Source organism: Bombyx mandarina, chromosome 24, assembly GCF_030267445.1.
Source record: "Bombyx mandarina strain Sakado chromosome 24, ASM3026744v2".
NCBI classification, from domain to species: domain Eukaryota; kingdom Metazoa; phylum Arthropoda; class Insecta; order Lepidoptera; family Bombycidae; genus Bombyx; species Bombyx mandarina.
In genome coordinates, this window is record NC_143230.1 from 5,386,271 (window position 1) to 5,414,234 (window position 27,964).

Sequence of the window (27,964 nt, forward strand, 5' to 3'; positions counted from 1 at the left end):
AGAGCCCCGTGGATCGCGCAGACATGTAAACGTTGTATGAGGATCATTCACTTCATAATGGCTGCAGATTTCACCAGCTGCAACGCCTAACCTGTATGTACATATGTGCCTACGCAATTCGCTGGGTCTATACGACCTAGACCGAGTCTAGACCACATCGATTCCATTCCACGAAGCACTTCATGCGGCCAATGATCGGAGGCGTTGGAGGGACATTACAAGGAGTAAATATAATGATCACGACCCTCAGCCGTGAGGAAATGACGCGGGGAGGATATCATACTTCTTACCATAGTTAATAAATACAGTTAATATCTTTTTACTGGCTCATTAAATATGGCGGCGTAGCGACTTCTCAATACGTTAACTGTCACTTTATACAAACGTTAATGCCTATATCGAAAACGGAGCCATCTTGTAAAACTGACGGTTAGTTACGAATAGTCTCGGTTTGGTGGTCGTTACTTTTTAATTAAGTTTAATCTTAGTGATCTATTATTATTTGCTATAATTATCAATTGTTCTATCGAGAGGTATATGTGGAGTGATTATCGTCATAGTTATTTTAATTAAATACTGCCCCTATCTGATAATACGCGAAGATGTCTAACAGCTCTGATGATAGATGAAAGACTTCGAATATATTGTTCCTAAGTATGTTCTCTGCTCCGAGGTATTAAAAGACGCCAGGTGGGGGAGGAAAGTCCTCGAATGGAGGCCACGAATGGGGGTACCAGGAGCGTGGGGCGTCCTGCAACCAGGTGGACTGACGACTTAGTGCGCACGGCGGGAAGTCGTTGGATGCGGAAGGCGGAGGACCGCATTATGTGGAAGGCATTGAGGAAGGCTTATGTCCAGCAGTGAGCAGATAAAGGCTGATCATGATGATGGTGATGATGATGTCCGATTTATTTTAGTCTTGGTCTTTGACATGATGATACAGTGTCACGCTTCAGCCATTTTACGCGAATTTGTCTGGACTCCAAAATGGATTGAAGAGTGATGTGGACGAAATTCATGAAATGACTCCAGAATCAGACGCCAGAGATTGATGTTAGGTGATATCGCAGTGCAGTGTTGTAGGAATACTGCTTGGAGGAGTAGTACTGTGTGGCGGTTCATTGTAAATTACCTAAATGTCCCTTCGGCACACAGTTCTCCGTATGTAGTCAGATCAGGTCCGCTCCAGCCGTATAAAAGTGACTGAATTTCCTGAAAAAGAGATAAAACTCTTACTATAATGAAAGGAGAGCCTACAAGCTTATTTTAAAAGACTTCAAAAACATTATAGGTTATTTGAATTTTTTTATTGCCGTATAGGCAGACGAACGTACGGCCCATCTGATGGTGAGTGGTTACCGTCGCTCATGGACGTTAACAATACCAGGGGCAGAGCCAAGCCGCTGCCTACCGCTTAATACTCTCCACAAGCCTCGTTTGAAGAAGGACATGTCGTAGCGCTCGGGAAACACCGTGGAGGGGAGCTCATTCCATAGCCGGATGGTACGTGGCAAAAAATATCCCTGGAAACGCACTGTGGGTGAACGCAGTGGCTCCAGGTAGTATGGATGAACTCTACTCCAATGGAGTAGAAGGAACTCTACTCCATTGAAGTAAAGTGAAGCAGTAATGCGTTTCGGTTTGAAGGGCAGGGCGGTCGTTGTAACTATACTTGAGACCTTAGAGCTTATATCTCAAGGTGGGTGGCGCATTTACGTCGTAGATGTCTATGGGCTCCAGTAACCACTTAACACCAGGTCGGCTGTGAGCTCGTCCACCCATCTAAGAAATAAAAAAAATAGGGACAGAGAAAGCGACTTTGTTTTATACTATGTAGTAGTGATACGAGATTTCCTCTCTCCTTAATTTCCTTACCTGCACTCGGACTGCGTGCTCGTGGCGCCTCTTCATATCGTCAATGTGTTGCGCTATCCCGGTCATCTTCACTAAGGCGTATTCCGTCTCGCTGGAGGCGCATTGCTTGACAACGTTCTGCATGATATAAGCGGAGCGTGTAATATTTAATGCCAACTATACGACCCCGTAACTTTTTTCCCTATTCTATTAACCTCAAGGTGTTATTCTAGGTTCGCCGATCTAGTAGGTGAGCTCACGGGGCTCAAGCTGGCCGTGCTTTGCAGAATCTACCACCGGATCGGAAACGCGATCCACTGAGAAGATCCGGCGAGAAACTCAGTAGGCTACACCGTAGCTAGCGGCAAATTTTTTTTATATCGAGAGGTGAAAGGCTATAATCGGTTTAAGCAACATTCCGCTTAATACGCGACATATAACTTCGTAATTAAGGGTCCGTTTTATTTGGTATTTAAATCTTTTACTTGTGGTAGGACCTCTTGTGAATCCGCACGGGTAGGTACCACCGCTCCTCCTGTTTCTGCCGTGAAGCAGTAATGCGTTTCGGTTTGAAGGGTGGGGCAGCCGTTGTAACTATACTGAGACCTTAGAACTTATATCTCAAGGTATGTGGCGCATTTACGTTGTAGATGTCTATGGGCTCCAGTAACCACTTCACACCAGGTGGGCTGTGAGCTCGTCCACACATCTAAGCAATAAAAAAATATAAAAAAATCAAGAGTTTGATGTTTTTAATTGAACTTTAATTAAGTTTACTTTATTCATGTACCTGACTAACTAGGCTCAACCTGATAGAACTTTCTCACATAAGCTATAGTAAGAGCAGTGCTTCGCAGAATCTACCACCGGATCGGAAACGCGATCCACTGAGAAGATCCGGCGAGAAACTCAGTAGGCTACACCGTAGCTAGCGGCAAATTTTTTTTATATCGATAGGTGAAAGGCTATAATCGGTTTAAGCAACATTCCGCTTAATACGCGACATATAACTTCGTAATTAAGGGTCCGTTTTATTTGGTATTTAAATCTTTTACTTGTGGTAGGACCTCTTGTGAATCCGCACGGGTAGGTACCACCGCTCCTCCTGTTTCTGCCGTGAAGCAGTAATGCGTTTCGGTTTGAAGGGTGGGGCAGCCGTTGTAACTATACTGAGACCTTAGAACTTATATCTCAAGGTATGTGGCGCATTTACGTTGTAGATGTCTATGGGCTCCAGTAACCACTTCACACCAGGTGGGCTGTGAGCTCGTCCACACATCTAAGCAATAAAAAAATATAAAAAAATCAAGAGTTTGATGTTTTTAATTGAACTTTAATTAAGTTTACTTTATTCATGTACCTGACTAACTAGGCTCAACCTGATAGAACTTTCTCACATAAGCTATAGTAAGAGCAGTGCTTCGCAGAATCTACCACCGGATCGGAATCGCGACCCACTAAAAAGATCTCGTGTCTATGGGCTAGGTTTCACAGCGAACTTCTTCTGAAGAAGGAAGGGTGTTCACCGTTTATATGACAACAGTGCCAAATATTAGGAACACGTCACATTTGAAAATCGTACCAAAAACCAATTAAATAAGCTTTCGAAATATAACATTCAACTTTTAGGATAAATAGATTAAGGCTTGCTTTAAACCAGGGATTCCCAAACTTATTTTCTCTACTGCCCACTTTGATAATAAATTATTTTATTAGCGCCCTCATTTTTTCACCTGCTTAAAAACACTATAGTGAGAGCTCAGTCGGTGTCTAAGAGTCCTCCTAAATGAAATTACAAATAGCCTACCAAGCCTCTACACAACGCCCCCAATTTTTTTTCTGGGTCTCCTAACGCCCTCATTTAGGATTGCAGCGCCCACAAGGGGGCGTTATTGGCCCATTTTAGGAAAGGCTGCTTTAAACGAACCTGCAAAAGTAAGTGATACTTCAGTATCCTCTGCACCGGCTTCAGCAAGTACGAGGCCAACGGTAGCAGATGTCCGAGCGCCGTCTGCCTCTCCCGGAACTCCCTCGCGCTCTGAGGCTTCGAGGCCAGGGCCGCCAGACGCTGCATAGTCCGAGGGTAGCCAGTACAGTACGAGGTGTACACGGAAAACCCCGAGGTGTTGTTCACGAAGCAACGAGCGATGCACGTCGCGTCCAGACGACAGGTATTTAACTCTTCACAGAGCGATCTGTCAAACAAACCAGGCAAACAATAACAATTGCATTCGCGCTAAATTATCTCAGTTGGCAGTGTGCTTTATGAGTTTCTCGCCGGATCTTCTCAGTGGGTCGCGTTTCCGATCCGTCGGTAGATTCTGCGAAGCACTGCTCTTGCTAGGGCAAGTGTTAGCAACACCCCGGTTTGAGCCCCGTGAGTCACTTACACGTTAGGGTGAAGCTAATATAGCCTCTCAAGGCTAGGTAGGAAAAAAAAAAAAAAAAAACATTGCTTTGTGGTCACTATTCAGTATATCTGTCCGACAGCACGTGTTTTCTCTAGAAGCTATTTAAAATATGGCTGGCAAAAAGAACAATAGGCCATAGAATATGCCGTAGAGCTAACGATCGCTGAAGCAGACGGGTTCTCGAGTGGGAGACCGCACAATGGAAAACTTAACGTGGGACTGCCACTGGGTAGGTGGTGTGATGACCTCCGAACGGTGGCTGGCAAGAGGTGGAAAAGGAGAGTTGAAGACCGGGCTCAGTGGTGTGGATTGAAAGAGGTCTATGTCAAGCAGTAGACGACTGTGGGCTGATGATGACGATGATTTAAAAATATTTTTATAATAAAGAGAAAAGTAAATTAATAAAGCATTTGGTTACTAAGTTCAGTATTCAATAGTTAAAAAAAAATGATTATTTTATCATTTTATAAAAAAAATGATATTAATCTTCCATGATTATTAACGACATTTTTTTTATTGCCCTTGTAGGCAGACGAGCATACGAACCACCTGATGGTGAGTGATTACCGTCGCCCATGGACTTCAGCAATGCCAGGGGCAGAGCCAAGCCGCGGCCTACCGCTTAATACTCTCCACAAGCCTCGTTTGAAGACGGACATGTCATAGCGCTCGGGAAACACCGTGGAGGGATGCTTATTCCATAGCCAGATGGTACGTGGCAAAAAATACCTTTAGAAACGCACTGTGGATGACCGCAGTGGCTCCAGGTAGTATGGATGAAAAATGTATGACATTCAACACATTTAGTGTATGTGATCCGCCAATTCAAGAGTTAATTTTTTTGGCGCTTTGGAAACGCTAATGAGGTAGGTTCCGAAGCCACAATGATAAAACGCAGTTTAGCTAAACGTAGTAAATACGACATTTTGTCGGTTTAAAATAGGAGAATTGGAGTTAAAATTCCTTGTCTTAATTTTTGTTTCTATAGTATTGTAATATGGCAATTTTCATAAAAGTTCAAGCATATTAAAATGGATACACGAAAAGCCATAATTCTTTCGGACTTGAAACAAAAGCTACGCAGACTAAGGAAATACAGTCCCCGACAATAACTGTTGTACATCGGACTGTATTAAGAGACATTCGGCTCTATAAATCACCATTCCGAACGCACGATTTACAGCCGAACACGACCGAAGTGCAGAACTTATCGCTGCAGGCCGTAATTCAACAAAGGCAATTTAAGAAGCTTTATGAGTCGATGCCTGGTTTTATTACTTAAAGAACGTATTGTTTCTCGGGTTTTACGAGGAAACTTTACTTTGGTCACGACCGTACGTGCCTGAGCTTAAGGCGAGCAAATTTTACGACTTTTTTTTTGGTTTAAATGAAGGCCGATATTAGGTCTACGTTATTGAGCCTATTCCGATTACTGTTTTGAATCGCTTTTTTTAATGAGGCGGGCTTAAGAGCCCACACTTGAAGTTTTTTTTTAGGTGCGTGGACGATCTGCCTGATATTAAGTGATTACCGGAGCCCATAGACATCTACAATATAAATGCCACCACCTACCCTGAGATATGAATTCTAAGACCTCAGTTTTTACAGTACAACGGCTGCCCCACCATTCAAATCGTGCCTCACCCTTCACACCTACCCGTGCGGACTCACAATTTGTTGGTAAAATGTCAATTACCCTGCTCTTTTACCACTAGCGCTTAAGATAGAAGCTATGGCATTTCGACACCAAGATTTACGATGCTCTACAGTCGGCGGCAGATAAGAATTGATCCACAATAAACTCTTGTTGCGAGGAGGTGGTCACGACCCTCAGAATTGAGGAAGCTGAAGCGAGGAGGAGTATGAAAAAATGAGGAAGGATGGTCGGCGTGAAATAAGGGGAAGAAGACCAGGCTCAGTGGTGTAGATTGCGAGAGGCCTATGTCCCGCAGTGGACAACTATGGCCTGATGATGATGATGATGATGATAAAAAAGGGTGCTACTACTCAGGACTATTGCTAGGCATAGTGGCAGCAATGAACACTGATGTCATAGTCGCTTAAACGATTAGAGGTAAGTACCAATTTCGCTAATAAGTTCCACGATTTAGAAAGAAATTTGTTTAGTACAGAATCAGACAAGCAGAATCAATGAATTTGCGAGACTACCAGTGATTAGGTACAGTCAGAGGGATAAGTGTAATTCTGCATATTTGCAAGGGAATTCATGCCTATCTCTGGAATTGTGGATTACGATTTTATAGGTACAGCAAGTTACATGTGACCTTTGAGAACTTGACCTTACGTCTCAAGGTCAACGACGGTATCCACGCTGTGATGGCTTTGAAGGCTAGTATCGGAATCGTTAATACCAAATGTAGGGCTAAGTCCATTAGTGAAAAAGAAATTACAAACAAAAATCAATTGACGACATGATTGTCATTGAGCCTCACAATCACTCACGCATCATTTTTAATACCACAATAAAGTTTCATAAAGTTATATAGGATCGTAAACTCAACGTAATCGCCTTTGGAAACATTATGGCTCGATTCGGATCATAAACGCGCGTCTTATTATAATTTTTTTAGTGTTTGTATTGCAACGTGATGCTATTCCGCTATTAAAACATATTTAGACATGAAGACGACTCTTCCTTATTTGTGAATCTATTTATGTAAGCACGATTTAACATAAACTTTTTGGTGAATTGTTAATTCAATAGATGGCGGTAGTAGCGCTATCGATGTCGACTTTTTGGCGGGAACGCGAGGAGTGAAGTTGTGTGATTTGTTTTATTTTGTCTATTTAGTGTTTCTTCAGGCTTAAATGTGTAATAACGGTGGTTTATTAACTGTTTAGCATCTGTGAAAGTGCACAAATGTGGGAAAATGAAACAAAGCCGCTAGACGTAACTTCTCGGGATCCTCCAAAAAGTCCACGGAAAAAATCTTAGTAAATGACCACCATTTTACTGAGATTATATGTCATCCCATATCATCTCATTTCATTTCACTCACACATAATATCATTTTTCATAAAAATATGAATATAAATTAAAATAAGACATGACTTAAAGGTCTCAGTAACCAGGTCATAAAATCCTTTAAAAAAGTTATCGATGTCTGTTCCCAAAACTTATATAAATAAGGAAAATTATGTTTGGAATAAAGTGTATTTCGATGGTTAACCAGTGGTGTTTCAGTTAATTCAACCGGTTGGGACATATAATCGACAAATGAACCACAAATTGGAAAAAGGGAATAAATCCAAAAAAACAATAATGGAGATAATTAAAAAAAACTTTATTTTTACTTTCAACTTATAGGCTCACGTAACATCACGTATATTGAAGAAAATATAAATTCTTACTTATTTATCTATACAAATATATTTTTTATAAATTTAATCTATACAAAGTGAATAATTTTTGTTCCTTTCTTCGAACTCACAATTTAGCGCTACGTCCATAGAATACAAAAGTGTAAAAAGCTGAATATGTCAAAAAGTGGCGTTTATTCCCTTCTTCCAATTGGTGATTCAATTATTCGTTCACTTCAAATAGGCAGAGGTTCCGTAAGTTTGCCGCGAAACAGCAATGCGTTCCAATTTGCCTACTGAACCCCAAGAGAAGAGGGAGTAGTCCTATTCTACTCAATTGTGTCACTCTTTTCAAAGTAGCCATGATCGTCTTGTAGTCTTGGAGAGGGGCCGACTTGACTCGGGAGTAGTATTCTTTATTAATTGCCCCTGCAGACGAGAATACGGCCCACCTGATGGTGAGTGGTTACCGTCGCCCATGGACTTCAACAACGCCAGGGGCAGAGCCAAGCCGCTGCCTACCGTTAAATACTCTCCACAAGCCTCGTTTGAAGAAGGATATGTTATAGCGCTCGGGAAACACCGTGGAGGGGAGCTCTTTCCAAAGTCGGATGGTACGTAGCAAAAAAGGTCTCTGGAAGCGCACTGTGGATGAACGCAGTGGCTCCAGGTAGTATGGATGAAATCTACTCTATTCAAACTAGTTTTTACCTGTTACTGATCGTATAGCGACTTGTGTGCCCACACGAGCAGGTGCCATGAAAAAATTGTTTTTTTTTTTTACCTATGCTGATAGCTTTGAGAGGCAATTTCAGCTTCGCCCTAACGTTTGTAGGTGAGCTCACGGGGCTCAAACCTGACGACGATGCTAACACGATCTAGCAAGAGCCGTGCTTCGCAGAATCTACCACCGGATCGGAAACGCGACCCACTGAGAAGATCCGGCGAGAAGCTCAGTGGGCTAAAAATTGTCAACTCCTATTTGAGCTATCGCAATTTTATCGACGCTACCCGCAATGGAACCTCGTTCTTCATTTGATATCACTATGGCCTTTCGCGGCAGTGTCAGCCAATACAAGAATATTCAATGGCGGAGTGATTATTCCAATGACGTCATCATCAGCCTCACGACTGTCGAACACCTCAGAGAATCATCAATCCTGCTCAATAACAGTGAACTTTGATAACCTAAATTGATGTATTGTAGACGTTTTTGCGCAACCCTCCGGATAATAAAGCCCTCTTTCCGACACCCTTAGCAAAAAAAAAACAGAGTCGAACTCGAATTATTTGTAATTCAGATTAACTTTCACTGTTAACATATATTTTTTTATTGGTTAGATTCGTGGACGAGGTCACAGGCCACCTGGTGTTATGCGGTTACTGGAGCCCATAGACATGTACAACGTAAATGCGCCACCCACCTTGAGATATAAGTTCTAGGGTCTCAGTATAGTTACAACGGCTGTCCCACCCTTCAAACCGAACCGCATTACTGCTTCACGGCAGTACCTACCCGTGCGGACTCGCAAGAGGTCCTACCACCAGTAATTACGCAAATTATAATTTTGCGGGTTTGATTTTTGTTGTTATTCCTTCACCGTGGAAGTCAATCGTGAACATGGTACCCGCCTGCGGGATTCGAACACCGTTGCATCGCTAGATACGAATGCACCGGACGTATTATCTTTTAGGCCACGACGTACATACATTTGCAATTTATATTTACAGTAACTACTAAAATAAATCCTGAATTCGTTCCTGTTATACGGCTATAGGAAACGCGGTTTTACAAGGAGGGTCTGAGTCGCTGTTGACTTACAAAGAAAGCAATAAAAGATATTGCACTAGACAGCATTCATCCGTCATCTATCCGTCCGTATTTTCTAATGTTTTCAGAGTGAACATATACATATCCATACGCTTGTAGTTCAAATCAGAGAAGCTGAAGATATAAAGTTAGTAGTCTTAATCTTTATAAAAATGAATTGCTGTTCGTTAGTCTCGCTAAAACTCGAGAACGGCTGGACGGATTTGGCTAATTTTGGTCTTGAATTATTTGTGAACGTCCAGAGAAGGTTTAAAAGGTAGATAAATATGAAAATGCTCGAAAGTAAATAAGAATAACAATTTTATTTTTTCTTTGATGTGTCCCCCGTTGGACGGATTCCTTTTGTTTGTTTTAAGTTTATTTTATACTAGCGACCCGCCCTCGCTTCGCTTCGGAAACATTAAAACACACATGAAACAAAAAAAATATATAAAAAAAAATTAAAAAAGCAGCCTATGTTCATCAGGGACAATGTCGGCTTCTAATGGAAAAAGAATTTTTCAAATCGGTCCAGTAGTTTCGGAGCCTATTCGAAACAAAGAAACAAACAAACAAATCTTTCCTCTTTATAATATTAGTATAGGCAAAAGTTTAGGTCTTTTATTTATCGATTGAGGCCTACGAAGTCTACCGGATCAGCTAGTTTGGGAATAAAGAAGGAAAAGGAAAAGGAAGAAAAAGGAAAAAGGAAGATCTTCCACCGAGCGAGCGACATTACTCCGTAGACCGTCGATCCGAATGTTGTTGTGAACTTGTATATACGCAAGCCTATCTTTTTTTTTTGTCAGGAGGAAATCGCCGGACTCCCACCCTCCACTGGGGATGGAGGGTGGGGCATGTCGGAGTCGAACCGACTAAAACCTCCTGTCGCTCAACAACCAACGTCCAACCCTCGCATGAGACAGAACTCATGAAAAGGCAAGGAGAGGAGAGTGAAGCGTTTAGTGCGGAGCACATCTCTCCCATCACCCTCCCCCTCGGGACGCCGGGCCAGCGATCGTCGGCGCCACGACCACCAGCCCTCTCGGAACACGCAAGCCTATCTAGAAAATGTTGTTAACGAGATTTAGTCATCTATCAGATATCTTGTTTTTTGTGAGGACTACCGTCACAGTAATTCGATTTTTTTTTCTCTACCTATGCCGATAGCCTTGAGAGGCTATTTCAGCTTCGCCCTAACGAGTGTAGGTGAGCTCACGGGGCTCAAACCGGGAGTGTTGCTAACACTGACCCTAGCAAGAGCAGTGCTTCGCAGAATCTACCACCGGATCGGAATCCGTTGCGTAGTTTTAAAGATTTAAGCATACATAGGGATATAGGGACAGAGAAAGCGGCTTTGTTTTATACTATGTAGTGATTAATATGCGATACAAACGCACAGACTAACACGAAGCTAATTTACATAATAATATGGCCGGTAATAATGTCATACCTGTTAAAGTTGAATATGTCTTCGATGTTGTTGAACAGTTCTGAGAGTTCGTCTTCGGAGAAAGTGACGTCACGACGCCATATATGTAAGTAGCCCTGAAAATAATACAATAATAGTATTAACCTAATAGGTCATTAAAAAAAAAAAACACAAAAATCTAAGTTAATAACCGCCATAATACTGACAATTTATTTCATACAATCTCATTTAATCCAATTTCATCACAATTCATTACAGTCTAAAATAAATCAATCTCATCTTTTTTTTATATTGCCGTATTGGCAGACGAGCATACGGCCCACCTGATGGTGAGTGGTTACCGTCGCCCAAGGACTTCAGCAATGCCAGGGGCAGAGCCAAGCCGCTGCCTACTGTTTAATACTCTCCACAAGCCTCGTTTGAAGAAGGACATGTCATAGCGCTCAGGAAACACCTCATTTCGCTCCATATTATTTTTCATATCACAGAACATGTGAAAGATTAGGCTAGGCTGTATTGTGTGACACCTTCGCCTTTAGTTGTTGGAAAAATGAAGCAACTACTAGAAGTAGTAGACCTAAGAAGAAATTAATGGATTGCGTGAAAGACGATATGTGTAAGAAGGGAGTGAGCGAAGAAATGATATATGATAGAAGAGTATATAAGGAGAAGACACGTTGCGCCGACCCCAGATGACTGGGAAAAGGGCAGGAAAATGATGAATGATTCCTTTATCGCAGAAGTAATTCGTGCAAATGTGTTAATTACGTATTTCATTAGAGAAATCGATATCTGCGGGATTTCAATACAAACATAGTCGCATCGCTAGATACGAGAATACATCTTTTATATTTAAAGTTACGAAGAATCCAAAATAATGTACATATTTTTAATCCTTAGTATTTCCTTAGGTTTTTGCGAATCTTACGCGCTATATAAATTTTTTTTTTGTTTAATTCAGTGCTTCCCAACCTTTTTTGTGCCATGCTCCACTGTAACCTTTCTAAAATGTTTACGCCCCCATGTATAATTTTTAACGTTAAAAATTTGATTTGTTCACTTAAAAAACCTAAATGATAGGTTTTAGGAAGAACTCACAATGAAATTGTTATCAGAGCATAGTAAGCAATATTTCAAAACGTATAATAATAAAACATTGAATTTCAAATTCATAATAATTTTAATACAGATTTTCTATATTAACTTAGTGCGATTGCCCCCCTTAATTATCAAATGGCCCCCTTGTGGGGCGTGGACGTTGGGAAGCACCGGTTTAATTTGTCATTCAATTAACCTACAAATTGTATTTCATTCATACCTTTTTTTAATACAGCTAAATACAAAGTTATGTTCGTTAAATCGACTATATGAACGACTAGCCGTACTCGCCCGCTTCGCAGGGCATTTAAAATTAAAATTATTATTTGTCATTATTATTAGGGTGTCCAACACTATATAAATATTAGCCTATCCATTAAGTACATGTATTTTTTACATGGATAAAAAGTTTCAAGTCAATCGGATGCACGGTTCAGTAGTTATAACGGAACATCCGTAAAAACCACTGTAGATTTATATATTAGTACCTAGCTGACCCGGCAGACTTCGTAGTGCCTTAATCGATAAATAAAATACCTAAACTTTTGTATAAAATGAACTTAAAACAAACAAAAGGAATCCGTCCGATGGGGGACACATCAAAGGACAAACAAAATTGTTTGTTTTTATATTATACAATTACGAGCATTTTCATATTTATTCAGCTTTTAAACCTCTGGACTTCCACGAATAATTCAAGACCAAAATTAGCCAAATCGGTCCAGCCGTTCTCGAGTTTTAGCGAGACTAACGAACAGCAATTCATATTAATATATATATATATATATATATATATATATATATATATAGATGTATAATAATCAAAGATCGAATTAGGTCGTTCGTGTTTCCAAATCGAGTTATAATCCAGCTTATTCACAATCGAGCACGTGTCGTGCCGGCTCCGCGTGCGATAGTGAATGTCCAAATTAAGGCCTAATCTCCGATTTCAGGCTTCGATATTAAAAGCGCTTGCACAACACGGAGTTAGAAAGTGCCTGATAATGTGATAACGTGGTCCCGGAGGCACGAGCTATTCTTCCGACTTATTCAGTATATTATTTGATACTTTATGCTGTGTTTGCACTACTCGCTTATATCATTAAACTCACTGAGTTTCTCGCCGGATCTGAGGTGAGTTATATATTAATACGTGAAGCAAAAACTTTGTATCCCTTTTTACGAAAATTGCGCGGACGGAGGAGTATGAAATTTTCCACACTTATAGAGAATATAGAGAAGAAGTGCAGAATGCTAACTTATTTTTTTTAAATAATGCATAAAAGATACATTAAATCACACACGCATGCATACTATTTATTTATTGTCAAACTTTTGTTCTTGCCGTCTGTTGTCAAATTAAGAATAGATTAAATATTGTTTGTCTTTGTTAATATTTTTTATAGTGTAGTCTTGGCGAAATTTGTGATTATAGAAGTATAAAATACAATCATAATAGTGTACAAACTCACATTTCCAATTAATTATAGTCGAATTTCGACTACTGCGGGACCTCTAGTTTTGATAATATTCTGAAAAGCACCCCATGCTTTTTTTTAAATATTGAATTGTCATCGGTCCTTAATAAGTATACCAAATTTCGAGTTAATCCGACGTTTTGAAGGGAGTCAAAATCATGTTCAAAGATTCCATTACATACTAACATACATACGTCTGAAGCTAATAAAAGCGTATTAAAAAATAGTATGTCGAAGAATATTTTCTGTCTATTTATGAAAAATATTTTTTTGTCACTTAATCAATTTTCACCGTGAAAAAAGTAAAAAAGCCACCAGCCATCATAAGTCATCAATGCTCTACCGCCAGTACAGTACCTTTATTGGTGGTAGGACCTCTTGTGAGTCCGCGTAGGTAGGTACCACCGCCCTGCCTATTTCTGCCGTGAAGCAGTAATGCGTTTCGGTTTGCAGGGTGAAGCAGCCGTTGTAACTATACTGAGATCTTAGAACTTATATCTCAAGGTGGGTGGCGCATTTACGTTGTAGATGTCCATGGGCTCCTTCTTCTTATTGTTCTTAGTCGAATACTTCATTGCTGAAGGTCGTGTCCTTGAAAGCCCTTCGTGGCTCTTTGTACCCTCAGCTTCCATTTGCTTCGGTTTCTCGGCTTCTCTCAGGGCGTTCGCAACAGAGAGTCCAGTGAGCGCAGTTATCTGATCCGACCAACGGTTTGGCGGCCGGCCGGCGGGTCTTTTCCCTTCTACCTTGCCCACCACAATCAATCTTTCAAGGTTGTCTGGTGGCCGCCGAACAATATGACCAAAGTAACCAAGAACCTTCTGTGCAACAAGGCATATTATAAAGTTAAGGATTTTTTACTAGATGGCACTACGTGGGAATGAGGCGTTCGCTCCTGGCCTTTTCATTTTTCATTATTATTATTATTTATTTGAATTGTATTTTTTGACTTGTTTTTTCGTATACTGAAAATATGTTTACTTATTTAAAAAAAAAAAAAAAAATATTAGAAAACATCCAAAAAAAAAAAGCCCGCTGAGTTTGTTTCGCCGGTTCTTCTCAGGACTGTGGCTTTTTTTGGAACCGGTGGTAGAGTTAACATTTTTATTTACATTTTGACATTTAACAAGTGTGTTTTTGATGACATCCAAGTTGAAATAAATGATTTTGAATTTGAATTTGAATTTGTAGCAAATCAGCGACAGTCTCGTTTCTATACGAATTAGCTCGAGGACAATTGGGCTCCAGTAACCACTTAACACCAGGTGGGCTGTGAGCTCGTCCACCCAACTAAGCAATAAAAAAAATAAAAACAGTAAATCTTCGATAAAAATGCTCATGGACCACACATTTAAGTATTCATTTATTTCCCAGCGATTTATATTACAAGTATTTTACTTTAGGTCGAGCTAAAGCAAACAAACACGGCCCAACAAGGGACCACTGGAAGCGTGCGTGACACCTTATCTGATCGTATGCTTTCTAAAAGGGTTTAGCACTAAATTATAATAAGACTCCGGGAGAAACGAATTTGATTGTATGCATTAAAAGGGTGAATAATTTGGTAAATTGAAACCGGAATTTTTGCCTAATTTATTAATCTACTAGATGTGACCAGTGGCTTTGCTCGCGTCATCAAGAAAAAGTGTCAGTATAGTTTCCCGTAGGAATGACATGGTTCTTTTTCTTTCACTATCCTGACCTAAAACTAATACTAAAAAAAACGTGTCAATCCGTCACAACTAATCAACGAATGCTATACAAATCTATACTAATATATAAATCTACAGTGGTTTTAACGGATGTTCCGTTATAACAACTTGAAACTTGGTATCCATGTAGAAAATACATGTACTTAACGGATAGGCTAATATTTATAAGTGTTGGACCCCCTAATGATAAAAACAATAAATAATAATGTTAATTTTACATGCCCAGCGAAGCGGGCGAGTACGGCTATTATTAGCAATAATACTGTTGTTATGTAATTCAGTGACTTGATTAAAATTACATATTTTAGAACGAGACGATTTGCGCCACACACCTTGAGATATAAGTTCTAAGGTCTCAGTATAGTTAATTTATTTAGTTAATTTAATCTATGTCTATACTAATATATAAATCTACAGTGGTGTTTACGGATGTTCCGTTATAACTACTGAACCAAGCATCCGATTGACTTGAAACTTAGTATCCATGTAGAAAATACATGTACTTAACGGATAGGCTAATATTTATAAGTGTTGGACTCCCTAATAATAATGACAATAAATAATAATGTTAATTTTAAATGCCCAGCGAGGCGAGCGTTCCCTATAAAATTTAAACCATAACGTTTATTTATGAGTCGAGTGAGTGAAAATAAAACGCGGATGACGTTTCGAATGACAGTCTCTCAAAGATTTCAAATTGGGTTTCGCGCCAAGTAGGTAATATTCTTAATTTTTTACTATGGCAATAGGTCTGAGGCATTTAATAAAAAGTATTTGTTTTTTTTTTAATTAGTCTTAGACATTCGTCTCCACGAAAAGACCAGCCCAGTTATCGAGCGATAACAGAAATATTCATCGTATAGTGTTTTTTAATTTTGCGATAATTTTCGGCACATGTACACTTACTAATTCCTTGAAAACTGATTTTTCACAGTGCACACGCAATATTTTAACTCTATCAATCGACATTACCAGAACATTATGTCTTGACACCAAAAAAGCATTAAAAACGAAGCTATAAAACAGGAATGGTATACTATTATCTCCGTTTATAATCACACACAATAACATATGAAATTTAATAGTGTACGGACGGGCACAATGCATCGGAAATTAACTTTGTATTACGGACGAGTGCCGTGAGCGGTGGAGCGTTGACATGTCAGCCGTCACCTCTTAGAACGATTTAATTTTAGTAATTCTCATTTCTTTTTAAAATAGGAACGATAGTTCGTTTCTTTCGTCTTTGGAGGTGTGGCGGTAGCCATCACGGACACAAGATATTTGACAGATGTCTGAATCTCGATTACGACATTTTCAAGAGAAGCTTTCATATATACAAGTTCCGAACAACAACATTCGGACCGTCGGTCTACCAAGCAATATCACCCCTTTGGTGGAAGATCTTCCCTTCTTCGTTCTTTTCACAGAGAGATCGGCAAAAGGAAAATTCGACAACCCGGGTGTTATTGATCCGAAATTGTATTTTTTTTTATTGCTTAGATGAGTGGACGAGCTCACAGCCCACCACCAGCAGTAAGAAAAAGAATAAATATATCTTTCAAACATCATTAACACGATTCAGGCTTCTATCTATTTTAGTTCTAGCTACTGCTACACATGTTACAACCAGATGAACTTCTCTAACTATTGCTACACATCTTACAGACAGATGAGCTTCATAAGCTTCTTAACGTGTGTAGGTGAGCTCACGGGGCTCAAATCGGAGTGTTGCTAACACTGACCCTAGCAAGAGCAGTGCTTCGCAGAATCTACCACCGGATCGGAAACGCGACCCACTGAGAAGATCCGACGAGAAACTCAGTGGGCTGTGTCTGTGGGTTAATTCGCTCGTCGAGCCCTTCGTCGCAAGCGACGGGTTCGCCGAGCACGGTGACCGGTGCTTGTGGTACCTAAAAGCACCGTTAATTGATCAGGAGGATCCATAATGACGTGTTTTGGGCTCCGGGCCACCAGTGATCCGTAGAAAAAAGTAATTAGTAACTGGGTCGAGTGAGTTCGCACTCGACAAACGCAGCACAATTAAACAATGGAACGGTTGAGTCGTTTATCATCGTGTCGCAAGTAGTAACACCGGTCGGCCCACATAGTCATTGTCATTGTCATTGTTAAGCACATGCGTCCGTTTGCATCTCGGATACTGTTTATACAATCAAATACGTGAATAAATCGTAGAGAGGAAACGCGTGCTGCCTTTATCGTAGTATGTTCATAGTTCGCCATTTTGCTTGTTTAGTTTTTTTTATTTATTGTTCAGATGGGTGGACGAGCTCCCAGCCCACCTGGTGTTAAGTGGCTACAGGAGCCCATAGACATCTACAACGTAAATGCGCCACCCACCTTGAGATATGAGTTCTAAGGTCTCAGTATAGTTACAACAGCTGCCCCGCCCTTTAAGCCGAAACGCATTAATGCTTCACGGCAGAAATAGGCAGAGCGGTGGTACCTACACGTGCGGACTCACAAGAGGTCCTATCACCAGTAAATAAATATTTATCTTAAATAGTCCTAGTAAAAAGCCTGCCGTGACAACAGACATCTATCCTTTATTGTAAACCATTCTCGTCAAAATAGTGAACCGTGAGTATAAGAAAGTTTCAAAAAGTTTCACAGTGAAGTTTCACTCGTTTAAGCAATATAAAAGAAACGTATCTAATGTTTAAGCGAATCGCTTACAATAAAACTCTACAGCTATTATTTCATATTTTGTTGTCACAACCCTACGCTAGTCAAAGACCAGAACTCTTTTTAAGCTATTGCATATCTTTTATCGCGGGTCTTAAGTGCGGCGACCGAATCATGAAATTCCGTAACGAAAAAAACCTAACACCCCTCACTCCGCCTACCATGTAGCTCGCGTTCAACACATTCACACGTTGCGCTTGTGTAGTTTGTGAATAAGCGCGTGGCGTGACGTCACACTGCATGCGCATCATGAAAAGTCTGCCCATCTCTCTCTCGCGCGGTCTAGCTTATGAGTGTGAAGGGGACAGTTAATGTTTAATATAGCGTGGTCTTGTTTTATTATTGTTTTAATATTAAATTATCATTGTCTAATTATAATTGCATAAGTTGATAAAAAATGCTATGCAATAGCTTTACCGCGGCAGTTCCTGAGTGCCACACGTTTGTTTTTTTCTAAGTCGGATAACGTGATATCTGTTTATGACCGTGGATCGTTGTGCAACGCGCGTCAAACGAAGCCCACGTGTGTCTGTGAGTTTTATTTATACGTAATTCCGCGTTCACGCTTTAAGCTATCTTTGTGGTCCAAAGAATAGGCGATTGCGTTCGATACATTATTAGACTTTTAAGTTGTAGAAAATTCTGGTGTGTTAATATATACTAGTGGTCCCCCAGTAGTCGAAATTCGACTATAATTAACTGAAATTATAAGTTTGAACATTATTATGGTTCTATTTTCAAAGACTATTATACAGCTATAATCACAGATTTCGCCAAGACTACACTATAGACAAATAATAATACACAGGTGGTAGGCAGCGGCTTGGCTCTGCCCCTGGCATTGCTGAAGTCCATGGGCGATGGTAACCACTCACCATCAGGTGGGCCGTATGCTCGTCTGCCTACAAGGGCAATAAAAAAAAAAACGCACAAAAAAAAAAAAAAAACAATATTCATCTATTCTCAATTTGACCACAGACTTTAAACAATAACAAAAGTTTGACAATAAACGAAGGGTAGGTATTTATATACGTGCTGGAGGCGTGGTCTCGCCGCTTGGCGGACCCGTCGGCCGGCCTCCGAACCGTCGAGGCGGTCCGCCCGGTTCTCGCGGACTGGGTGGGCCGCGACCGCGGATGCCTCACCTTCCGGCTAACGCAGATGCTTACCGGCCATGGTTGTTTCGGCCGGTACTTGCACAAGATAGCCGGAAGGGAACCGACGGCGCAGTGCCACCACTGCGCGGACCGCGACGAGGAAGATACAGTGGAACACACGCTGGCGCGTTGCTCTGGATTCGACGAGCAACGCGGCGCCCTCGTCGCGGTCATTGGAGAGGACCTCCACAGCGCAGCGACGCGTCCTGGAAGGCGATGCTCGACTTCTGCGAGTCCACCATCTCGCAGAAGGAGGCGGCGGAGCGAGAGAGGGAGAGCTCTTCCCTTTCCGCACCGATCCGTCGCCGTCGAGCCGGGGGCCGGAGGCGGGAATACGCCCGTACGTCCCGGCCCCTGTAGGTAGCGGCCTCCCCCCGGTGAAGGTCAAGGGGCGACCTGAGGGGTGAGGCCGCGCGGCGCGCTACCAGCACTCTAGCGCGCTGCCGTGGAGTAAATAGAGCGACCGGTCGACGGTGTATCGCGTCCCGACCCGGCAGGCTGGTTCTGATCCAGCGGGGTATTCCGGGACACCAGCGGCACCGTCTGGGCGGCCCGACGGGCTGCCGTACCGAGACGGCCGACGTTTCAGAGCCTTTGATTCGCCTCGAAGGCTCCGTCGGCTGGGCGTCCTTGGGGTGAGCCGCGCCGTCTGGTTGTAGTGTTGACCGTGGTAGCCCCCCTACCTCATCCGGGTTCTGACCTCGGAGGGGATCGGACGTCGGGTGTAAGAGTGCAGGGGAGTCGTTTAGTGGGTGGGTCCTAAAATCCTTGGGCCCGCGGTCTGCTCACAACACCATGCAGATCGTTGAGTCTCACATACCCCGCGCGCCCCTTTTGCGCGGGGACCTCGTAGGAGGTTCGGCCCTCTACCCGAAAAAAAAAAAAAAAAAAAAAAGGTATTTATATACGTGTGCTGTTTTAAATACATGGTAGTGTGTGTAATGTTTTTTTATTGATTTAATGTATATTTTATGCATAATTTAAAAAAATATTAACATTCTGCACTCTTTCTCTATTTTCTCTATAAGTGTGGAAAATATCATACTCCACCGTCCGCGCAATTTTCGTAAAAAGGGATACAAAGTTTTTGCTTCACGTATTAATATATAGATATTCGAGGGGCGAAAGACTATTTGGTTTAAGTGACATTTTTCTAACATTACAGGAGAGCCATACAAAGTAAGTTTTTGGAAAAAATAAATAATGATAATAATAAAACTTCTTCAGCTATTTGAATGGACTAAACTTAATTGAAGTTAGATTAAAAATATCGAATTGTTGATGCTAATACTAAATCAAAACGGACCTTTAATTACAAAGATAAATGTCGCGTGTTAAGCGAAATGTCGCTTAAACTGAATAGCCTTTCACCCCTCGATATGTATGACACATTAAGATTGTATATATGTTGGAGTATTTCCACTTTCGGGCAGCGACATGGTAAGCGGGCGGTGTTCGTAAGTCAATAAAACCAGAAATGAACTCAGAGCGTATATTACGCAGGAGCGTTCCGTCTGATACGGCAACTCGCTCGCTTCTGAGCTCGAGAGACAACAACGGAGCGTTATTATAGCAAGGTATCGTGGTGGGACGATGTTGTTTACGATTCTTATCTTGCACGTGTTGTTTTCGATGAATGCTTGCACCTGTTGTTTGTCGTCCCATCTTTATTAGTCACTAGCGACCCGCCCTCGCTTCGCTTCGGAAACATTAAAACACACATGAAACAAAAAATAAAAAAATAAAAATAAAATTTAAAAAAGTAGCCTATGTTCATCAGGGACAATGTCGGCTTCTAATGGTAAAATAATTTTTCAAATCGGTCCAGTAGTCCAGTAGAAACAAACAAACAAACAAATCTTTCCTCTTTATAATATTAGTATAGATGAACTAATAATGGTTTATAAAAACACGCGCCCACATATATAGGTCTTGCCAAAAAAAAAAACTGATAATCCAGTTAGAAGCACGATCTAGTTCTATTGAAAATTTAACCCTAAGATCACAATCAAGTCGGTTGCACCACAAAAACCACATCGAACGCCGGACGGAATACTTAATTATAAATTGTATTTAAATTGAAATTATTATCAAGTAATTTATTAATTTAGTAAAACAAAAACAAAGGCTTATTTTATTTTATTTTTATTTTGACGACCCGCCAAATCACATCACTTGGAACACACATAGAAAGCGGTATTATATATGTATATCACGGAGCCGATAACATTATTATTCTTTAATAATAAAAACATACAAATACAGGGTGTTTCAATTACTTTTTTCTCAATAGTAAAAACACATTTATTTTCCAAGGCATAAAATTGAAAATCAATTGACCCGCGAGTTTCATACGGCGCAAAATCTGTGTATTTTGTTGAGAAACCTTATTTATTTTAATATGTATTTATTTAGAAAAAAAAAAGACGCACTAGTGCCAGTACGTGTTGCTGCCCTGAGGCTCTCTTGAAGTAATTGCCTGAAAAATATTTTTTTTATATTATATTTCCTAAAATTTGTTTACAAATCATCTTTGCGGGTGAATCCGATTGCAATTTTAATGATGCCCAAACCTTGTATCAATTTTTAAATACGTACCCCAACTAAAGTCAAGCTTCATATTTCCTTTTTTTTTCTGCCTAAGCTGATAGCCTTGTGAGGCTATTTCAGCGTAACCTTAACTAGTAGGTGGGCTCACGGGGCTCAAACCTGACGACGTTGCTAACACGAACCCTAGCAAGAGCCGTGCTTCGCAGAATCTACCACCGATCGGAAACGCGACCCACTGAGAAGATCCGGCGAGAAACTCAGTGGGCTGTGTCTGAGGGTTAATTCACTCGTCGACCCCTTCGTCGCAAGCGACGGGTTCGACGAGAATGATGACCGGTGCTTGAGGTACCTAAAAGCACCGTTAATGGGTCGGGAGGATCCGAAATGACGTGTTTGGGGCGACGTCGACTGCTTTCCATTCTGTCCGCAAAATCGGGGATGCACTACTACAAATCTCTGCCTAATACATCACAGAACCGGTCGATCACTCCTCAAAAGGCATGTTGTGTTAGGCTTGCACTCTATACATTAAAAATATTATACGGAAAAAAATTAAGAACGTCTCATAATAATTAATTATAAATAAATATAAAGATACAGTTTTAACATAATTTCGAAACATTCCATAATAGGAAACGCCATTAAGAAAACTCGATCTAAATTTCAAAGAGAACAGAAAGTATAGGCTACGGTTGTGTAGGTGGAGAATTTCCATGACAAAATTTACGATTTTAAATATTCAAACCAAAGGTATCATATTATACTGTCTACTAGAGGTCCCGCAGTAGTCGAAATTCGACTATAATTAATTGGAATTGTAAATTTGTACACTATTATGATTGTATTTTATACTTCTATAATCACTAATTTTGGCAAGGCTACACTATAAAAAATAATAACAAAGACAAACCATATCCTATTCTCAATTTGACAACAGACGTCAAGAACAAAAGTTTGAAAATAAATAGTATGCATGCGTGTGTGCGTCAAATACATGGTATGTAGTGTGTGTAATGTTTTCTTTATCGATTTAATGTATCTTTTATGCATTATTTAAAAAAAATATTCGCATTGTGCACTTCTTCTCTATATTCTCTATAAGTGTGAAAAATTTCATACTCCTCCGTCCGCGCAATTTTCTTAAAAAGGGATACAACGTTTTTGCTTCACGTATTAATATATAGATGTAGGTATCGTATGCACGAAACATGACTGTTCGTTGAGACTACGGCGTTACCTACTATAAGTTAATTGTACACAGTGTGCTGAGTGCGAGTTTTTAACGTTCTCGATAGCGTAAAAGTTAACTCAAAATTGTCATTTTAAACTATTGCATAGCTTTTATCGCGGGCTTTGAGCGCGGCGACCGAATCAAGTTTTTTTTTTTTTTATTTTTTTTTTATTGCTTAGCTGTGTGGACGAGCTCACAGCCCACCTGATGTTAAGTGGTTACTGGAGCCCATAGACATCTACAACGTAAATGCGCCACCCACCTTGAGATATAAGTTCTAAGATCTCAAGTATAGTTACAACGGCTGCCCCACCCTTCAAACCGAAACGCATTACGTCGTCACGGCAGAAATAGGCGGGGTGGTGGTAACTACCCGTGCGGACTCGCAAGTCGATCTATCATCCTTAATTACGCAAATTACAATTTCGCAGATATCTTATTATATTTAGAAGAACTCAATGAACTTGTTTTACGTTTTATTTTTACACGTCCCGCGCCCCCGCGTTGCCCGCCACGGTTTTACGAACACGAGAACGCGATGAGAGTGAATGACGGATTTATTAATAAGTCTTTAGCTAAATATGCTGACATCTATCGTCGTTGCGGATTGAAGTCAAACTCCAGCATGGGAAGCACTTATTTATTCCACACGCACACTAAAATCGTATACATTGATTATAATCAATTGGTTTTTATATCTCAAAACCTTTTTTTTTTTTTAAATAAATAAATAAATATTTACTAACAGTCACGCCACGTTAACTGGTCCCGTGATAAGTTCGTAAAGAACTTGTGTTACAAGTACCAGATAACGGAAATAAATATAAGATTTTTATTATACACATACATATATTTAATATACATCCATAGCCCTGGAAAAGACATTTATATTTATCATACAAATATCTTCCCTTGGCGGGATTCGAACCCGCGACTCCCTTGTGTAGTGACCATGTCACTTACCACTACACCAGACGGCCGTTTTAAAAGTATATTAATATGTATTGTATGTAAGTATGCATATTGGTATATATTATATGTAAACAGTATATATCTGTTTATTGTATGTATATATATATTTTCTATAATAATATATTGTCTGTGGTACACCGCAACATACCTGCTGTATTTTTATATTTTCCAGAATTTCTGTAAATTAAACGGTTGTCTGGAAGAGATCGCTTTTAGCGATAAGACCGCCTATTGTACAAATGTATCTGATTTTTGACTGTTTTTTTTTTAAATGTAAATTGTGTTGGTGTGCAATAAAGTGTATTCTCTCTCTCTCTCTCTCTCTCTGTCTAAAACGTAGCACGCAATTTTATCATGATTTTTATCTCTCTAGCTGACAGCCAGTCCTTCTTTCTTAGGGATGCCTCCCGTTGCTAGTGCTGTGAAAAACCATTCACCACAAGTACACGTTCAAGCCTTGAAAAGCATTCATACTTCACTTTGAGAAGGCGGCACAACACGAAAACCCTCTTTTCGTGGCCGCCGTTAATTACATATCCTGTGGACCGAATGGTAAACAGTCGACGTCGCCCTAAACAAGTCATTACGGATCCTCCCGATCCACTAACGGTGCTTTTAGATATCCCAAGCACCGGTCACCGTTCTCGTTGAACCCGTCGCTTGCGACGAACGCCTCGACGAGCGAATTAACCCACAGACACAGCCGCACAGAGCTTCTCGACGGATCTTCTCAGTGGGTCGCGTTTCCGACCCAGTGGTAGATTCTGAGAAGCACTGCTCATGCTAGGGCCAGTGTTAGCACCACTCCGGTTTGAGCCCTGTGAGCTCACCTACATGTTAGGGTGAAGCTGAAGTAGCTGAAGTAGCCTCTCAAGGCTATCAGGATATGCAGAAAAAACAATATTAATGCTTAGATAGATATTTAAATGCGTCGTAACTCTCCGCTGACGTCAGTTGAGCTCCGACTTTGTTTGGAATTTTTTATTTGTTGTATAGATGTGTGAACAAGATCATGGTGGCAGCAGTGGTCGTAGGATAGTGACGTAGCTACAGGGTGGCAGGGCTGGGTAAACGCTGCGGTTCCACAGCCAGACAGAACACCCGCCACGGGACAGCGAGCATATCCCAAACATTTTTAGTGCATATCACAAACATCTTTTTGAAGTCTCTTATTATAAAAAAAAACTAAAAATCAAGGGTATTTTTATAAAACTTGAAATTTTTACTAAATTCATATCGAGTAGTGAAAGGGTATTTTTCTTAAGCGACATTTTTGTCATATTAGAACTTATATCTCAAGGTGGGTGGCGCATTTACATTGTAGATGTCCATGGGCTCCAGTAACCACTTAACACCAGGTGGGCTGTGAGCTCGTTCGCCCATCTAAGTAAAAAAAAAAACATTACATGAGAGCCATTTAACGTTTTAAATTTGAAAAAATATCAAAACAAAAAAAACTTCTTAAGCTATTTGAATGGGGTAAAATTAATTGAAGTTCAAATTAAAAACATCCCTGATATGAATTTAATAAAAATTTCGAGTTTATAAACATACTTCATTTTTAGTTTTTATTTATAATAAGAGACTGCGTTATAGAACGCATCGTATTAAATAAATGCATGCACAAGGGCGGATCCAGGGGGGGGGTCATGGGGTCATGACCCCCCCCTCTGAGCTGGTCCCTAGCTGGACCACATATTGAACATAATGATTTTAGGACACACTATATTGTTGCTCCTTAATTAATTTAATATAATAACTTTATATGATGGCAAATGTTTGGGAACGAACGCATCGAAAATTTGAATTTTACCGCGCCACACTCGCGCGCGCTTGTCGACTACGTAACGTCCAGGTCTTTCTCTACGTTGCGCAGACTTAAATCGTGGCTAAGATCTTCAATGGTTGAAGATCGCCTAACCGGACTGGCACTTCTCCACGTTCATAAAAACGTACCCATTGACGTAAATGACGTAATAACGCGTTTCGGGAGAAGACTTAAAAGAAAAATTGATTTTGTTATTTAAATATATGTATTTTGTCTGTTTCTATTTTGTTTGTTGGAAACCCTTGTCGTACCACTTTTGCGGAGTTTTGCGTCATACCCCTCGACATACCTCTAGCTGTTATGACAAACCATTCACCACGGTTATGGAATATAAATAAGCTGCCTCATTCCGGGCGTGATAGTGCTTCTCTGGATGTCTTCAAGAGAAGATGACAATATGTACGTGTATATGTACAAGTTATTATGTGTTAAGTTTTTCAAGTGTACAACAAAGAATAAATATTTTTAAGTACAGTACTTACGTACATTAATAAAATACCTACTTTTTACTTGTATCTATTGTTGTCCAAATTAAATAATAAGTTCTTGACTTGACCATGACTATGTGACCCCCTCCTGGCACCAAAGCTGGATCCGCCCTTGTGCATGCAATCTATACTAATATATAAATCTACAGTGGTTTTTACGGATGTTCAGTTATAACTACTGAAGCATGCATCCGATTGACTTGAAACTTAATGCATGTACTTAATGGATAGGCTAATATTTATATGAGTGTTGGACTCCATAATAATAATGACAATAAATATATAATAACGTTAATTTTAAATGCCCAGCGAAGCGGGCGAGAACGGCTAGTATTAGCAATAATACTGTTGTTAAGTAATTCAGTGACTTGATTAAAATTACATATTTTACAACGAGACGAGACGATTTTTCCAATGAGTTTGCCTCGGGGATGCATTCGCTCACTGTCATAAACGTCACTGTCATTAACGTCACCAAGGAATACTGTCTCCTTAGATATTATGCCGAACCAGAAAACATGACTATTTCGCGGCAGTAACAAAGAGACGGCGATCCCTGTGCGTTTTCCATGAATTTAATTAAAAACGATAAAACGCGCTCATAACGGTAATCTCTGGCAATTAAATGTGAACTGAATTGTACTTACATCCTTGAAGGTAATCTGTGCCAGTTTTTTTTTTTACGTAACAAAAAAACCCGTAAACGACCTTAAAAAGGAAAACCTTATTTAATATAATTTTCGCATCGTGATTTTACCGTTTAGAACTAGTGTTGTGCGTTACTACGAATGATTGAGAAAAATAGGAATATCGATATTTAGGAAATGTTCAGTAATTGAAAAATCGAGAAGTAATTGTCTTCTATTTAAAATAAGTTATGAGATTGTAGTGTAAGAAGTATAATACCTCTTTTTAATGAACAAAACGAAAGTGAGTCTAAACGTCAGATACTTGTTAAGATGATAGGTTCGCCGTACCCGTGAGCTGTGGCCCATGGGCAACGACGTACCATAGGGCTGGCAAGTAATCTCTATATATAAAAATAAATTGCTGTTCGCCAGTCTCGCTAAAACTCGAGAACGGCTGGACCGATTTGGCTAATTTTGGTCTTGAATTATTTGTGGAAGTCCTGGGAAGGTTTAAAAGGTAGATAAATATAAAAATGCTTGGAATGAAATCAAAATAACAATTTTGTTTTCCTTTGATGTGTCCCTCGTCGGACGGTTTCCTTTTGTTTGTTTTAAGTTTATTTTATACAAAAATTTAGGTCTTTTATTTATCGATTGAGGCACTACAAAGTTTACCGGGACAACTATCAAAAATAGATATTTCTCAAAGAAGAGCAACCTTAGAAAAATTTTGCATTTTTTTTAGATGTATCATTTTATAATGGATTGACATTGACAATGTTCTATACGTATGTACTACTCGATGCCGCAAATTAACATACACAGCCATAAATCTCCAGTCTTCTTAAACTAACTGAGAATGAACACAATCGATTGAAAACAAATGTCGCATCACTATTATTGCATCCAACCATATGACGTAAATAAAACAAATAAAACTTTAAGCCTTATCACAGAGTATTAGAGTCGTGAATTCAAGCTACACAATTCGATTTGCAGTTTAAAAAAAATATCTTAATACCATTGCATTAGTGGTCAATTTCGCTTGAACTACGTGACAAGAATCGTTCTTTATACAGTGTCGTCCATGTTTTTCTGGGCCTAGTTTAATCTTATATGGAAAAGTTCATTTTACTGTTCTAATCATGACCATTAGTGGCGATTGATGGTAATCGTTTGGATCTTACTTATATAATTATAATATTAAGCAATCGAGGACAGGTCACGCATAGTCGTCTGGCTCCAAACTAGGATACCATTGGGAGACAGAGGTTAAATCGTACTTAT

The 27,964-nt window shown here is 40.0% G+C and overlaps 1 protein-coding gene across 2 annotated transcripts in view; it reads right to left on the bottom strand.

Annotated features, from left to right (window-relative positions):
• GEFmeso (Guanine nucleotide exchange factor in mesoderm) overlaps positions 1-27,964 on the bottom strand; it is a 141,107-nt gene that overhangs the window by 8,985 nt on the left and 104,158 nt on the right. For both annotated transcript variants that reach the window (XM_028179418.2, XM_028179419.2), the window contains exons 4-7: positions 10,850-10,944; positions 3,782-4,049; positions 1,876-1,992; positions 1,133-1,212 (exon numbers count right to left, since the gene is read on the bottom strand). In XM_028179418.2, the coding sequence (XP_028035219.2) occupies positions 1,133-1,212; positions 1,876-1,992; positions 3,782-4,049; positions 10,850-10,944 (560 nt within the window). The remainder of the gene's footprint in view (positions 1-1,132; positions 1,213-1,875; positions 1,993-3,781; positions 4,050-10,849; positions 10,945-27,964) is intronic.